Raw genomic sequence first — 16,591 nt, 5'->3', positions numbered from 1 at the left:
AAACAGGCATTTTCTCTGCTGCCTTACTGTGCAGTTTGCTCCTATAGATATCCATGTAGTCAGCATGTTTTTGGTGCTCTCCTCTTCACTCCTGACCAGACCTTCACAATCCCCAACCTGACCTACAAACACACTGACCTCTCCAGGCTCTCAGAGAAATTTCCACCGGAAAAACAACTCAAGAACAAAATCCAACCACTGTTCATTTACCAGAAAATCATTGTCCTGCACCGCAGAAAACAACAGAGAAACAACAGCAGTGACAAAGAGGTCTGGTGTATAAACAACACAACATTTGTTCCTGGTGGACAAACAGGAAAGTGGAGACAACAGTAGTCAAGCACATGTGACCTCACACTGTCTGTCTCCTCTGCTGCCCGAGAGTGACCCCAGACGCAAGTGCACAACCACAGTTACACAAATGCTGAACAGGCTTCAATTTTTAATTGCACTGATGACGTTCGAGCAAGATGTCATGGTTCTTTTTCAGACAGATCGGACCAGGAGGGGCTGACAGGTCCGCTGAGCACATGTAGGCAGAGCAGGGTGTGCCTCATGTGACTCAAAGCTCCCACCTCCACCAACACATCTGTCCCCACACTGTAAAAATTTAAAACTATTTGTTTTAAGTTTAAAAAAAACATTAGTGTTCAGCCTGCCTTAAAATTTTACGCTGACTGAATTTGAAAAGACAAGTTGAGGTAATTTTGTAATGATACAGAACAAATAAACTTTTCTAGCCCAGTAACCTTGATATTAATTCAGTTGAAAATGTGTCCTCATGTCTTATTTTTGTGAAAACAAGCAACCATGACTTATCTTAGTCTGTCAGGGACACAGCAAGTTTTCATTGTTTTCCTCAAACTACAAAAATGAATGGCCTCAAAAGAGTATTACCTCTCAAAACAGCACATACTGGGAAGTCTGCTAATATACTGATCATGTTTCTTTAGACAATTAATTTAATAAGCTGATTGAACTCTGCACAGTACATTAATTTAAATCTTCATTTTGTGTAAAAAACTTAAAGTCAGAAGAACTCATGTTTATAAGTTTGGGAAGTAAATACTAGAAACTTTGTTTAATTAACTAGAAAAAATAAAATTTGTACAAACAAATCCCAAAAAAGTTGGGACAACCTGCACAACCTAATGAAAAACTGCATGGTCAAATAGTCCATCGGTTTAAGAACAACGTTTCCCAACACAAAACTGCAAGGAATTTAGGGATGTCACCATCTACAATCCATTAAAAGATTCAGAAAATCTGGATAAATCTCTGCACGTAGGGCGCAAGGCTGAAAACAGTAATCATGCTTGTCCTCCGGCCTAAAAAGAGAAGGACCATCCACATTATTACAAAGACTAACTTCTAAAGCTAGCATCTGTGGTGGTATGGGTGTGCATTAACGGCCATGGCCTCATGGCTAATTGCCACATCTGTGAAGGCCCCATAAATGCTGAAAGGTACATACGGGATTCGGAGCAACATTTTCAGGGTCATCACTGCTTATTTCAGCAAGATAATGCCGAGACACATTCTGCACGTAATAACACTGTGGCTTTATGGTAAAAGAATGCAGGTATTAGACTGACCTGCCTGCTGTCCAGGCCTGTCTCCCACTGAAAGTATCTGGTGCATTATGAAGTGTAAAATATGACAACACTGACTGAGTGTTCTTAAAAGAAAATGTGATATATCACAGTAGTAAATTTGCCCCTGTTCCACCTTTTTTGCAGTGTGTTGCAGGCATCAAATTCAGATTGAATGTATCTTCACAATTAAGACAATCAGTTTGAACATTAAATATCTTTTGCAAATCATTGTTTTGCACAACGTCCCAACTTTTTTCAAATTGGGTTTGAATATTTCTGTTCCACTAAAGTCCTGTATGAATTTTTACAGTGCAGCCACAGCAGGCGTCATGCCTAACATTCAATTATAACAATGTTCAGTTGTGCCCTGACTCTCTCTGTGTGCTGTGAGCAAAGCTTGGAGAGTGTCTGTGGTTCTCTGGACCAGCAGCTGGTGAGTCAACACAGCACAGACCCCAGCTGAACTGCTTGTTAAAATGGAAGCCTTAATTAGACTGTGTTTCAGCAATGTCACTGAAACCCCAATTAGAGGCCAAGCAAATGCTCAATTTATACACTTGAGTGGTTTAACACAAGCAGTTTGAGCCTGTTTCACATAATCGTCCGCTAAACACCTGAAGAATATTCATGCTTGCATCTATAATTTCCTCAACGTGACTGTGACAAAGCACCTTCAAGATGACAAACCAACGTCACAATCTGATCCTCTTCCTCCTCCACAACTATCATTGGTAACCGTGGAAACTGCCAGACGAGCCGAGAGCCAGATTCATGACACACACAGCTCCACTCAAGGGCAGATCTGTACACTGATATATATACATAATGTATGTATGTATGGCTCCTACACTCCTGGCTCCATCTCAGACTTGAAGTGTAACAAACTCCCGTTGTGGGGGGTCCTACATCAGAGGATGCTGGTGATCAACGAGGAGTTCTGGGTTGTGTGAAGCAAGACTATTAATATCTCTCTCGTGGGAATGTGGATGCCAGGATTCAAACTGGACAATCACGCTGGTGACATTTCAATCCCCCTATAACACCTCCCCATCCCTCCCCTCTCTCCGACTCCCCTCTCTCAGCTGTTGCAGAGAAGACAGAGGCGGAAAAGTGCTGCTCAGTGACGCAAATCTCCTGATATCAGACACCTGAGCTCAACTGTACATATCATCCAATATGCGGCCACTTTCCCACTCATTCATTATGATAGGAAATACTTGAAAGGCCTTGAAGTGAGTGAAATGCCTCCACGCTGCACAACAAGTCTTTCTCTAGCAGTCAACAGCATTTAATGTAGCATTTAATTAAGCTGACTTTATTCATTCAATCAATTTGATTGTCATTATTAATTAATGCGGCTGTCTGTTGCCATCGATTTGTCATTGTAATAGCACACCAGAACATTTTCCATCATCCCTGTTTCCCACTAACAAAGTGTGCTCTGAATGAGGGAGCAGTGCCCTCTAGTGTGTTTACTGATGCTGTTCAATCAGATAAATGTTTTACCATCAGCTCCATTTCACGTGTATAGAAGACAAAACAGTGCCAGATACAAACCTAGAAAATCATCACCCTGCTCATTACTGTGGATTGTCTTAGCAATACCACCGAGTGTACAGTGTTTTATGTTGATTAATTGTGTACATTTATGTGTAAATCTGTTCTTTGATCACATTAGATAAAAAAAAGTAAGATACAACTCCAGGTATTGTCAAAATGCTTTGTGCTTTATTTGAGAAAAGTGGAACAGTGTTGAGCAAAGTTCACTTTACTTGGTTCTTGCACACTGACAGGTGTTTTCATTCATGTGTCTACTTAGACCTCCTCTCAGGACAGTAGAAATTTAACATTATATCAAATATCACTAATAAATGTCTCAATACTGTTTTAATTTATTTCCTAAAAAGTCTGCTACTGGGTGCTGCATTGTTTTTGTTTTGCAATTGTACATTCATAATTCAAACGTTAATTGCCAAAGACAATTCATGCCAATTTTCAGTACATACTTCATGGTTGGCTACTTTAATTTTATTTGATTAAAGAACAAAAGCAGAAGGATTATACAGATTTGTAATGGTGCACACATCAGATCAGATTTAATAAGGGACATTTTTTAACATCTTAATTGATTTTGTTTTTTAATATTGTGATAAATATTGTATTGTGGACTGTTTATCATGGCATTATCATATGAGTTTTTGATATTTTTACATCTGTAAAGGACAGTGCGGGTGTGTACAAACTGCACTTGAATGACTCCCTCACCCCTCTGCTGGTTTTGTCGCACCTGTTAAGGTGAGACAGCTTTACCATTAATCATTCTAACGGGCAGAAGTGTGGACTCGAGTCACATGACTTGGACTTGAGTCAAACTTGAGTCACAAATTTGATTACATTCGGCTCAAATTGACAAAATAAAAAAAAAGACTTGCGAATCAACAGTTTTTCTCCTCTGTTAAAGGGGTTTTTATGTTTTTTTTCTTACTTGTACAAGGACCTTAGAGACAGAGGGTGTCATACATTGTAAAGATCACAAAGCTTCCTGAGGTAAATTGTGATCTGTGATATTTGGCTACTTAAATAAAATTTTACTTTACTTGACTTGGACTTAAACACCAGTGACTTGTAACTTCACTTGGACCCAAGCCTTTGGACTTGAAAATGCTTGATAACTTTCCAAAATCTACCATGAATCAGTTAATTTCCCTTCATTTCCTTAATCAACTAACATTTATTCCTTCCCATATTCAGATCCATTTTGTTTGAACCCATCTGACAGCAACCATTCAAGTTGCAGGAGAAAAACATGAAGAACTATGTTACGTTACTGAGCTCTACTTGGGAAAAAAATCATACCAAAGATAATTTTGTTTGTATACAAAACTACACAGTAATCAACAAAAACTAAACTGCAATATGCAAAACATGTGGGTTGAAAATTAAAGACAGACGCACCAACTTCCAACTTGATTCGATTCATTTGAAGTTGCACAAAGCACAGTAAGTCGATCCGCTGGTGTTTGAATGGCATTACATTTGGTGAAGAGCACATCATGACTTGTTTAAGACTCAAAACTCTTGTTTGTTACTTGTGACTTGCAAAAAGTTGACCTGGTTGCACATAGACCTGTTTGACAGCAGCTATTCTGACATGAAATAGTAGGGTAAACACAGGTGTTACTAATGATACTAATTAAGGCTCTGTTCCATTCAGGTTAGAGTCAGGGTGCTGCCACTGTGCATGTTGGCTCACTGGAAAGGCTCTGCTAAATTAAATGAAATTGAAGTTTTATTAGTATTTGGTAACACCAGTGTTTACCCTACTATTTCATTTGATTGTATCTGCCATTAAAACGGTTTATTGGTACGAAGAGTTCGGTAACATCATGTATTTCCCAGCATCGCTCCACCTGAGCAGAGGTCTAATCAGCTACACTGATTGAAAACACCTGTGTGGGTGTGCAGTTACACTCAGTTAATATTATACTTCATTTTAGCTGAACATGTAATTGGAATTATTATTTCTGCACACACAATCAATCCAGGTAAGACTCATACATACAAATATTATGGTTGAACATTAAAGTTGTTTTCATATAAAGAGATGTCGGCTGTGGGAATCTGTGACCGACTGACTCTCGTCAGGGATTAGAAATTTTTTTATAGCTCTTAAAGTGTCTATGAGTTTGGCACAGCAAAGTGGCAAATTTAATTGCTCGTTCTTCTCACAGGGCTCATTCTTAAGCATTTAAGCACCATAACCACCTCATTTTCTCTGTTTTCCAACCTCAGCATAGGAAATTAGAACATCTTTACTAAGTCTTGCTGCAGAGCAGTGAAGAAACGGACCAGTGCATTTCAATGTTTCACCCTCTGTGGACAGAGAGAGCAGAGACAAAGAGTGTTAGGAAATGTGGAGAGAAGGGTTTAGCAGTGATGAACGCAAAGAAAACATATTTTTCCTCTCATCTGTGGTGCTATTTTGGTATGAGTTGTTGAAAATACTGAGTTGTTTGAAAATATTGGTCATATAGATGCCTTCTTTTGAATATAATAAAAGTAGGTGGCACTTGGTTTGTTGTGCTCCAAAAATACGTACAAACTACTTTCTTTCTACCAAATTACACTCACAAACTGTAATACCATGCAGATGGAGGTGTGCATCTACTTATATTCGCAATGGCACAGGATGTACAGTAAGGATTAATGGTGTCCTCCTCACCTGAGCTGTAACATTAGCACGACTCAGCTAGCAAGGACGGTGATATGGTTGGCGAGTGTATTTCTTTATATTCTTTATTTGTGCATATAATAAAATAAAATAAAATAAATTAAAAAAGTAAGAGGAAAAAAATAAAAGAACATTTAAAAAATGCACAGGTGGGATGAAAACCCCTTTAGGGCTTGAAAGAAACTCACCTAACACTGAAATTAATAACTACACTGCCATAAATTTACAAACAAATGGTAATGGTAATGGTAATAGTAAGTATTTTTGTAGTCAAAAAGAGAGAAGAGAATTCAATATCCACACAATACTAGAAGTAAAAAGAACCCAGGAAGAAAAAAATAAAAAGAAGAAATTAGAGTAATAAATCTTTGGGCTGCATTTGTATAGTATTATCACGCATTTACAGTGCTCATTTACACAGTACAATACTCCTTTTTTTTTAAATCATGAATGAAGATAGAACCGTTTTGTAGAATGAAAATATTTGCAACACGAAACTGCTCACAACAAGGTCTGTGGATTATCTGGGTCATGATTTCTGCAAAGAGACACTGCTGTTGAGCTTTGAGCGCCACAAGCTGAGTGCCATCTTGTTCCATTAAATTTGAGAGAAGGCAGACGTGTCCACGGCTGATATCTTCTCAACTCAGCACCTCACACCAAAACAATCTAGATGGACAAATCGCACTACAGGCCAGTGATGTATTGTTTATTTTGGGATGACCTCTCTCTTTAACTATAAAACTATCAAACAGAGGGACTTTGGATGCTTTTGAACAAGGATGATTCTTAATATTCAGTTGTAATTTCAAATGCCCAAGGACAAATAAGTCTGAGGACTTATTCATCATTACGTATGTCTCACCTCTGTAATAATAGAGCATTGCAATACCAACTACAAAACTGAGACAGCTCAGGAAGAACATCGGCCCTGCAGAAGGAAAGAGAAGAGATAAAGTTCTCATCAATGACTATTAGACCAATAACACCTATAAATGTTAGGGACGCACCTGAATCTGAATACACAATTTTAGGAAAAAAAAACACAAATAAATATACAACATATATATTTCTTCTACCCGAAGTTTCTTGTTATTATTTGAAAAAAAAAATCCAAAATGTTAATCTCATATTCATGTATATATAATATTCTAGCAGTGTGAACTGCAGCAAAATTAACACATTAAGAAACATGAACAAAGCATCATTGGAATTTAAGATGACTCTCTTCAACTGAAGGATATTCTTTATATCTTTTCTCTAAACGAGTTCTATTTCCATAGACTCTTTCCATTCATACAACCTTTTTTTTTCTGTTTCTTATTGCTCATTGTCCCCTGGTTAAAGGGGCGGTTGCAGTGGTAATTGCATTGCTAAATAATATTAAGTTAGAAAATACAACATTGGCCCAATTTAAGGTGACATTTGGTATAAATCACACCCCGGCAAATACAGAGACACAATTTTGTTGGTTGAACAGATACAGAAAATAACATAGATAGTGGGCTGATGTTTTCCTTGTAAATAATATGACCTAAGAAACTAAATGACGAAGACAAACTGAAGTGTTCACTGGTATGTGGCAAGAGTCAAGAGTTGTCTTGTTGTTCACAGGCCAAACAAGCCATCACTCCTCTGTATGTCTTATGACTGGGAGTCAGTGCTTCACTGCATCACACAGATGACCCATTTCCCTGATGACACACCTTTGACCCAGTGGATGTGCCCCCTGACTGTTCAGAGGAATGCGGGGCAGAGGAAGCTGTTTTGGACGGGGGGTTTACACGTGAGCTTAACTGACCCACAAAGCCAAAGCCCTGGATGCATGGGAATGATGAATGGTGAAGCAGTGCAAAACAGTGGGGCCCACATTCTGATGCCCGGGGTTAAAAGGTTCAGCAGACAACTACATGTGCTGAAGAACAAAGCTCAGTTGGGCTTAAGGGGCTTATCTGAGGATCAGTGAGGGGTACAGAGGCACCCTGACATACTCACAAACTGTAAGACCACCAGATTTTAAAAAAAAAATAATAATCATGCAGGAATTTAGTGGAATCAACTAAACTCTTCTAATTAATGTAAGTATACATGTTTTAAAATTTCAAGTGTTTATTTTCAGAACACTTAAGAACTGAAGTCTTCTAACTTGAAATGATGAGTTGAATGAATGTACTTTGCAGCAGTCATTCCCAGAGACTGAGCCGTGACCCATAGGTAGGTCATAGGAGATTTTATTTAGGTCACCAAAAAAAAAATTATTTCATTAAAAAACCCTGGAAGAAATTCGTATAAAGCATTTAACATTTGGTTTTCTTGATGAGAGGAGAAAAACAAAAGCCTAAATGCACTGATTTTGCCTCATCTATGAAGTGGGTTAAAACACCCTGTACTGTTTTCCTGATGAGAGGAAATAAATACAATGAGATGACCTGTTAATTCAGCCTAAACACATCAGAGGCCCCTTCTTTAGAATTTCTTGAATGTACTGTCTTTTGAAAAAGAATATGAACATAACAAAATAATAATAAAAAAATAAACATAATAAAATATCAGAGAGCAGATTAGATCACCAAGAGCAACTTATAAAAAAAAGGGCTGTGTTTACTTTCTGTTAACGGTTACTTTCCCTTAAAATTAATATACATAAATCATTAAAGCCTCTACCAGCTCGTACAAATACAGAACTCCACAATGATCTCTCAAGTCCTGTTATCATCATCATCACATTCAATGCAGTTCTTATCGCAATGAAATGAAATCAAATAAAAGTCAGTCAGGTCTATATAGAAACAATCATGGCTATTAAGAAAAGATTAATGCAAATTTTGTATTTTCTTGGATTTGAAAATGATGGTTTTGGCATCCAAGCATTGCATCGTCACATGTCAAAGTGTCCTTGAATGCACCAGAGAGGAAGTGTTTCATACAGTGTATCACAGTGTATCTCTGCATGACGATAACATGAACTTGACAAAAACTAAAGCTGACTAACTGCTAACTGCTTTGATGGATATTTACTTAAACCTTTATTGTCTTTATACACAAAACCGACTAATTGACTGCAGTAGTAATGTGCACTGACTCAGGTTTAATATCAACATTTCAATCAGGTATATTATCGCTACAGTGTGTAATATCAATATTCCCTCTGTGCAATGATGTAAATTCAACTGAGTCTGTTTATTGGTTATATTGTGTTTATTGTTCCTAGTTTTACATTTCCTCTTGTTCATATTGCTCAAACTTGTTATATTTCCTCTTGTATTTATTGTTCCTACTTTTATATCTCCTTTTTATATTGCCTGTTTTTAGTGCTTGTTTACCTATTTATTATTCTTTGTTTTATCGATGGTTCTTTGTGTTTTGCTGTCCACTTTGCTGCTGTCCCTGTTTCGGGATTAATAAAAGATTACTTTATCTTATCTTACATATGCAAGTACAACAAAAAGATAACAGTGAATCATGGGGTTAGAGTTCACAACTAATAATAAAATGTATTATTTTCTTCTGGTGTCTCCCTTTTTACTTCTTTGTCTCGACTGAAGATGTCTGAACAGGTCTAAAATTAAACCTGTCCATCAGATCTTGAAAACTTCTTAGGTCTCTGTTTTTTTTAATAACTATACAAATGCAGTCATTTTTTTTAATCCACTCTTTAAATGTTGAATCATACATCCCTGGTTTAATTCGCTATCCAGGGCTATCCATTTGAACACTTTTATGTCCTATTTGTACTTAAATTGTCTTGTAAGAGTGAAACTGGTTTGTAATGTAAATATTGTTCTTTGAAAAACTGTTTAGATGTGGTAACCAGGGATGTATGTCGTCTTTATCTCTTTCCATCTACTGTAAAGCTATAATCACACCAGTTAATTAGTGGGCAAAGTTGTACAGAAATAGTTTTTAAAATTGGGAAGTGCCTTTACACCCTTTATCCTTTGTGTAGTGTACTGGATTCTGGCTTTATTTCCTCCCAAAGTAAATCTATGTACTAATTTATCCTGTTGGATGATTTATTTTGGTGGTACTTCTATTGGCAAGGATTGAAATACAGGCCTAAATTGTTCTAAAATAAAATAAAATGTTATGTAGGCTACAGTCATATTAAGTATACATGGATTGTAAACATTCAAACAACCATTATCGTTCTTTATGTTATGCAAACACTCTCTACATGTAATCATCTATAATTTAATATACGTGTAAATCTAAAGGCACATATAAAGTACCAATCAAAAGTTTGGATACACATGAATTCAGATCATATGAACATTAAACAAAGCTGTCATCAAAACAAAAGGTGGCCACTTTGACGAAACATTTCATAACAATGAAGTTCTTCAAATCTTGCTTGCGAGGGCAGGAGACAGTATACAAGAGTCTTTTTTCTTTTTAAGAATCTGAAATATAAAACATTTTGCCTTGTTTTTACATTCTTTGTTTACTAAATAATTCCATGTAATTCCATGTTTCATAGTTTTGATGTCTCCAGTATTCATCTACAATGTATAAAATTAATAAAAAATAAAAGAAAAAACATTGAATGAGAAGATGTGTCTGATCTTTTCACTGGTACTGCATTTCTCTAGTGTACTCAGCAGTAGTGTATGATGTTGATGTAGATTTACCTCTGTCATTAAGCACATATCTCTCAGGGTAGATTGCCACATCGTAGGTACATTTTGGTTCTGCCACCTCTAGAAGAGAGAATAAAAACAGGTGAAGGGTAAACCGCACACTTTAAATAACAGCCTGTGCAATGACAGATCCACCACTTGAACTGCAGACCAGGCGTCTCGCTGCAGTAGCTTAAACAGGATGAGCTTACACGGGCCGCACAGGGCAACTACACAGCAGGGGGTCCACCATTATTGGACACCAGGGAAGCGGCTGATGAGAGCATGATCTCACTCAAAACACGTTGCATAAACGCAAACAGAACTTTGAAAAGAAAAGCTTTTATGTATAGATGCGCTGATACAGACAACACAACTGACTGCACTTCTACTTCGCAAACATCTGTGAAGAATTTCAAATTGGGGATAAGATGATCTTCAGATTTATATGTCATAGTAAAATCCATAAATAAATAACTGTACATTACAAATGGCCAAAAAGAAGTGGGGTACGGCACTCCCAAATTTACAAAAATATCATCATGCACCACAACTCATACCAGTAATGAAGTGGATTATAGTGCAAGTGGAGAGATAATGAGATCCCTGTGCCAAACATTCCAGTCCAGTCTCTAACTGGTAATATTAAATTAGTAAAGGCATTACATGATTCAATAGACTGAATAAATTTCCACACATTGCATATTTGGTTTGATCTAATTAAACTGTACAAATTGGAAAGGGAGGTGAAAATGTTGCCAATGATGATAGATTTAAACCAAGTCTGAATGACCAGAAATTCAAAAACTGGGAGAGACAGGGAATCACAGCAATGTGTACAATAATTAAGGATAGAAATATGATAATTTTTCAGAAAAATGGATTAGAGACTCACAGTCGAGGGATTATTTTGTAAATGACATATAAAACTCAAAAACCTTAAATGGAATACTTGATGCAATGACACAGACTTACAATCAGACATAATTAAAGCCAATCTCAGTACCATACCGAAATCTATGGGACTGTAAAACCTCCTCAACTATGTCATTATCTACTCGCCCTCGTGCCGACTTAATATTGGGTTTAATTTTTTAGTCCACAAAACACTGCTGGAGTTTAACAGGAAAACGGTGTTGCAGAGTCTTCCAAACAATTTAAGAGAACGGTGACCAGTTTTCAAATGTAAAAAACAACTGATAAAAAAAAAACAAAAAACATAAAATGCCTCCATACTGCTCGTCTGGCATAATCCAAGTCTCCTAAAGCCCCAACATGCCTTTCACTTGCACGTGCACAGCATCACACCACACAAACCCAGTTCAGACAGTGTGCATGCGCACATGAACATGGCTCAAAGATAGAGATACACGGTGAAGATTTGGGCTTAAAACATGGTGTAAATGATGTTTTTCAGGTCAACTTGGCATGGTGGGGCTTTAGGAGACTTGGACAACACCTGACGGGCAGTATGGAGGCATTTTAGGGTTTTTTTTAATCAGTTTTTTTTTATGTTATAAAACCGAGAGCAAATTTTTATGTTAGTAAATGGAAGAAATAATGATTTATGACAGCGGAAAAGGCACAAGGATGAGCTGAGAGATATATTTCAATATACTGGATCTGTACATGTCTTTCTTTGTTAATGGACACTTGTAAATAAGGGATTTTTGCCGAAAGGCCCTGGTCAAGCCTTGTTTTTACCTCTTTGTGTGACTCTGGTGGGCAGGCTGGCGTAGATGTCCTCAGCGTGGATGTGAAGTCCTCTGTAGAACTCATGACACGCCTCCTCGCCCTTCCCATACAGGTGCTTCAACAGCTCAGCTAACCGCACTTTGGTGGGAACGCTCAGGTTCCTGAACTGCAGGGAGACACATGCTGAATTAAACTACCTGTGAACCTGCACAATGTACCTCCAGATTCAGTTTAGCTGATTCAAGTGCAAGGACATTGTGTAAGGACTTTCAAAACAGGATGGGTTTTTTGTATGTGTTGGAACTGTGTTATATATTATCTGTAGTGACCCTGTGTGCTTCCTTGTCGCTGAGTATCTGGGGGTAGATCCTGTTCAGCTGCAGCACCAGTCTGTCCACCAGTTCAGTGTCCATCCTCTGGTCTGAGCACAGGAACTTGGCGTCCCTCTGGAGCTGCTCATGGTGATCGTCAATGTCTAGTCAAGGAAGAGACGGTGTTAAATAAAATGCACTCTATGTTACATACACACTTTAATTCCTAATTTCGTATATCTTATATTCTTAAAGGTGTCCTAGATGTAAAGTTTGTATGTAACACAGTCTGGAGGTCAGGTCAGAGGCAGGTTATGACCCTGCACAATTACAGCGAGGCTACAAAGCTGTAATTGAGAGCCTGCAGATTTTATGTGTAGTCTTAAGTAGTTTCTCACAGTCGTAAGCTGGTCTTGGCACCAGTCCTGTTCTGAAAATAAATGTCTGAGAGGTTTATTCTCCAGTTTAGAAAGGTGGATACACTTGCTGCAAAATTGTCCATCTGGCAGCACTTTATTTGATGAATGCTATTACTGAAAATCAGGCATTTATAATGTAACATGTCTGCTGAGTTAAGTTGTGCATAAATAACAGAAGGATGTTACCATTAAAAACCTGCTGAAAATGCCATTGTCATCTAGGATGACAGGAGACACATATTAATTTTAGAAAAGACAACGGTGACTGAGAACATTTAAGAAAACATTTATGACAGGATGCATGACAGTTATATGGTACAGGGCTTGAAAATAACTGGCTGGGCTGCCTGCAGATGTGTCTGCAGACACTTTTTGTTTATCAGCCTTGTGATAGCAGGCATTGATGCAGATTGTTTCAAAATGCCAGATAAAAGACCTAACTTATCAATCGACCAATTAAATCAGGGGTCATATGCTACATAAAAATCACTTTATGCCTACAACACGGATAAATGAAAACTAAGAGGTTTAAAAAAGAAAAGTTGATCATTTCCATGTTCTTTTTCAAAGCCACAGGACAGAGCCCTGGATTAAACAGACTGCCACTAATGTGCATTATAGAAACAGATAACCTTTTAAGTAAATTTAACAAAATGTATATATCCTTAACATTTGTGTGTTTTAATAAACAAATGTGAGAAATAAATGTCCTGCAATAAAAAGGTTTCAGCTTAGACCTTCATTGTACATAGCCTATTTTTAATAAAGACCTGAATAGCTCTGACGAAGATGGCAGTCCATCACATATGAAACACTTTATTTAACATGAGTGTAAAATAGACCTGTCAATCATACTGCTCCTGTTTTATTTATAGGCTCGATATTTGCACAGAATATTTTTTTTTGGACGGACTATTTCAAGTGTTGTTGACTAACGCCCAAATACTTCTTCACACTGCGCTAAAATTAATGCGTTTAATAAAAACAGGTTGCTATAGCAACGACTAAACTTAAAACTGTAGATTTTATGCAACAAGTGTCGCTCCCACGCGGCACAGTGGGCGGTCAGCGAGCCTGTGTGTCTTGGCAGCCAGCGCGCGGGGATTATTGTTGTAACTCATCCAAAAACAAGACAAAACATCTTACCCTGGATTCACAAACCTGTCATACTGACAAACAAAGGAGCGGTGCGTGGGACTTTTCTCTTGTTTCCGAGCGACAGCCTCGCGTCCCGGTGGAACTTCCTGTTCTCCTCTGCTGTCCCGTTGCATCAGCACGCCGCTGCGCTGCGCTGCGCCGCCCCGCGCCGCCCGGGGCCACATGACCCGACCTCAGGGCCACATGATGATTATCAGCCCGCAGACAGACAAGGTGGACTGAGCTGGCAGGCAGATTACCACCAGGATCTGCATAAGCTTTCTGCTGCACACACTGAGCCACACACAGAGGTGTCATTTATTATCACTTTATTTTAATTCCCTTCTTCCATTTATACTCACGACTGCACTGGTTCAGTGAGACCAGGCAATAATAATTATAATAAATGCATAATAAAAATCCATTTTCAGTAATACATTCTTGCCATGTCACATTCTAGGTGTAAAATACATAATATCACATTACACAGTTGAAATTACTGTACTGCTGCCTCATCATGTTGGCTTGTAAACATTTGCATGAGAGAGAAATATACACCGTAGACCTTTTTTTTTTTTTACAGCAGCCATTTTGACATGAAACAGTAAACACAGGTGTTACCAGTGGTACTAATTTTAATCAGTTCAACTTCATGTTGGCTCACTAGAAAGGCTCTGCAACACTAACTGGAATGGAACCTTAAAGAGGTACTGTCTACTTAAGCATATTTTTTGAGCTGTAAACTAAATTAATTTACTGTACTAGAGCTGCGATTAATTGATTATTGAACTAATTTGATGATCGATTCATCGGTTTGTGTGATTTTTTTGAGAAAAAAGATTATTTTCTGTTTTCTTTACTCCTTTAAGAGAATAAACAGAATATTTTAGGTTGTGGGCAAAACAATACATTTGAGGTTGTCATCTTTTGCTTTAGGAAACACTGATCCACAGTTTTTTCACCATTTTCTGACATTTTATAGACCAAAAAACTAATCGATTAATCGAGAAAATAATCAACAGATTAATCTACAATGAAAATAATCAATAGTTGCAGCCCTATGCTGTCTTGTGATGAACACATCAAGACTGGGCTTAATATTCACATTTCTTAATAAAAATTATAAAAAATCTGCATATCATGGATTGGAAATGGCTTGAAATGCAACCATTCAATGTTTTAAATCAACCTGAAACGTGCAAGGTCAATGCTGGCAGAGAGCCGACCATTTGAGACTGATCTACAGCATGAAAATATTTTAAAAAGGTGGTTACTGTGCTCTAGTCAGAGTTGAGCTGCTCACCACCTCAAGCTCCCACTGTTGAGTGAGATTATGTGAAACAGTGCTCATTTTCAAATATACACTGATGAGACACATCATTCACAGACCTTTATGCTATATTTTGCTAACCCCTTTGACGGTTGTAGAAGCTCCAGTGGACTGCATTTGCTCCCTTGATAAACAGCAGGATTACGGCCACGGACTGACACCACCTTGCAGACACTCACAGACACACACCAGAGACCGTCTCCGCTCTCTGTGAAGCTCGCGTTAGCTCAGCTAGCTACAACACAGGTACAGCACAAAGTTTTTCAAAAAGGGCCCCAAATGTGCTTCTCGTGGCGTCAAAGCTCCAGCAGACTCTCTGGGTTTGCACGACTGTTCTGTGTTTCCAGCGAGTCTGTGGCATAGACACCACATTGGCCTTTGGATCGTGCATCAGTGCCGCTAGACAAGGCACAACTGACTTGTAAACAAATACATGTAAATGGAGGAGGGTTTTTTTTTTGGGATTAAAAGCACTACAACATTTTTCTATAACAGATGTCATGTAATATTCAAAGGTTTATGATCTATATGCAGTAAGAAAAAAACATTTTTTGTCTAATTTACTCCATCTAGCTCATGAACCCTTGAATTTAACACAACTCATTGAGATCTGTTCAGAAATAAAAGTTATAGTGCTTTTTATCCAAAAAAAAAAAATGCAGCTCCCCAATTTACGGCCAGTCTTGCCCTGTCCAATATGGTGGCTGCATCAACCCTTTAGCCCACTTTTTAACATTTTTCAAAATCATGCAGTGGGCGGAGTTTGGCTCAAACCTCGGTGTGCAGTTAATGTCACTGGTGAGACTTGTGTTTTCCCTGCTATTTCATATCAATATGGCTGCTGTAAACAAGGTTTATTGCACTACTTCTTCTGCAATATAATCTCAAATATTATCAATTAAGTCTTTAATTTATTTACATTCTTTAAAAAAAATTCTATTTACATACTGGCCAGTGCTTCCCAGCTGAGGGCTGTACTACGAAGTGAGATGAATGTATTAGCGAGGTATGTTGAGTCTAAAGTCAGGGTTTTCAGTGTCACAAAGGTGTCTCTCTTTTAACCTGACAACATCACCATGGTAACTTATGCTGAACGCATAACCAGGGAGCGGGTTATGTTCAGATTAAATCAGCTGTAAAAGTGCCAATGTTTAGCTAATTATTTCGACAAACTGAGGGATGATGTTAAAAATGAAAAGTTGCTGAGCACCAAACAAAGCAGGACAAACTGTACGCATCGTGCTGTCATCTGGTGAT

General features: G+C 37.9%; 1 protein-coding gene across 3 annotated transcripts; it reads right to left on the bottom strand.

Moving 5' to 3' along the window:
• Positions 1 to 4,717: 4,717 nt before the first annotated feature.
• Positions 4,718 to 14,163, bottom strand: LOC146325028 (caspase recruitment domain-containing protein 19-like). Of its 3 annotated transcripts, none has more exons than XM_084720755.1 (6): positions 14,029 to 14,163; positions 12,467 to 12,612; positions 12,147 to 12,303; positions 10,455 to 10,523; positions 6,692 to 6,757; positions 4,718 to 5,468 (listed from the first exon to the last, which is right to left on the bottom strand). In XM_084720755.1, exons 1-6 carry the CDS (start codon positions 14,033 to 14,035, stop codon positions 5,362 to 5,364), a joined length of 552 nt encoding a protein of 183 aa, XP_084576881.1. In that variant the 5' UTR covers positions 14,036 to 14,163; the 3' UTR covers positions 4,718 to 5,361. The 3 variants fall into 3 exon arrangements, with proteins under 3 accessions (XP_084576881.1, XP_084576883.1, XP_084576882.1); XM_084720757.1 differs by having other exon boundaries at positions 14,014 to 14,157; XM_084720756.1 differs by lacking the exon at positions 6,692 to 6,757.
• Positions 14,164 to 16,591: the final 2,428 nt, after the last annotated feature.

Source organism: Lutjanus erythropterus, chromosome 6, assembly GCF_056507025.1.
Source record: "Lutjanus erythropterus isolate fLutEry1 chromosome 6, fLutEry1.hap2, whole genome shotgun sequence".
NCBI lineage: Eukaryota > Metazoa > Chordata > Actinopteri > Lutjaniformes > Lutjanidae > Lutjanus > Lutjanus erythropterus.
Note: the sequence above shows the minus strand (reverse complement) of the source record. Positions and strands in the feature narration are given on the sequence as shown.

Coding starts and splice junctions, on each gene's coding strand:
- LOC146325028 (XM_084720755.1), bottom strand. Junction 12,304..12,466: donor GCGACAAGGAAGCACACAGG/GTCACTACAGAT, acceptor GTCTCCCTGCAG/TTCAGGAACCTGAGCGTTCC. Junction 5,469..6,691: donor AATGCTCTATTATTACAGAG/GTGAGACATACG, acceptor CTCTGTCCACAG/AGGGTGAAACATTGAAATGC.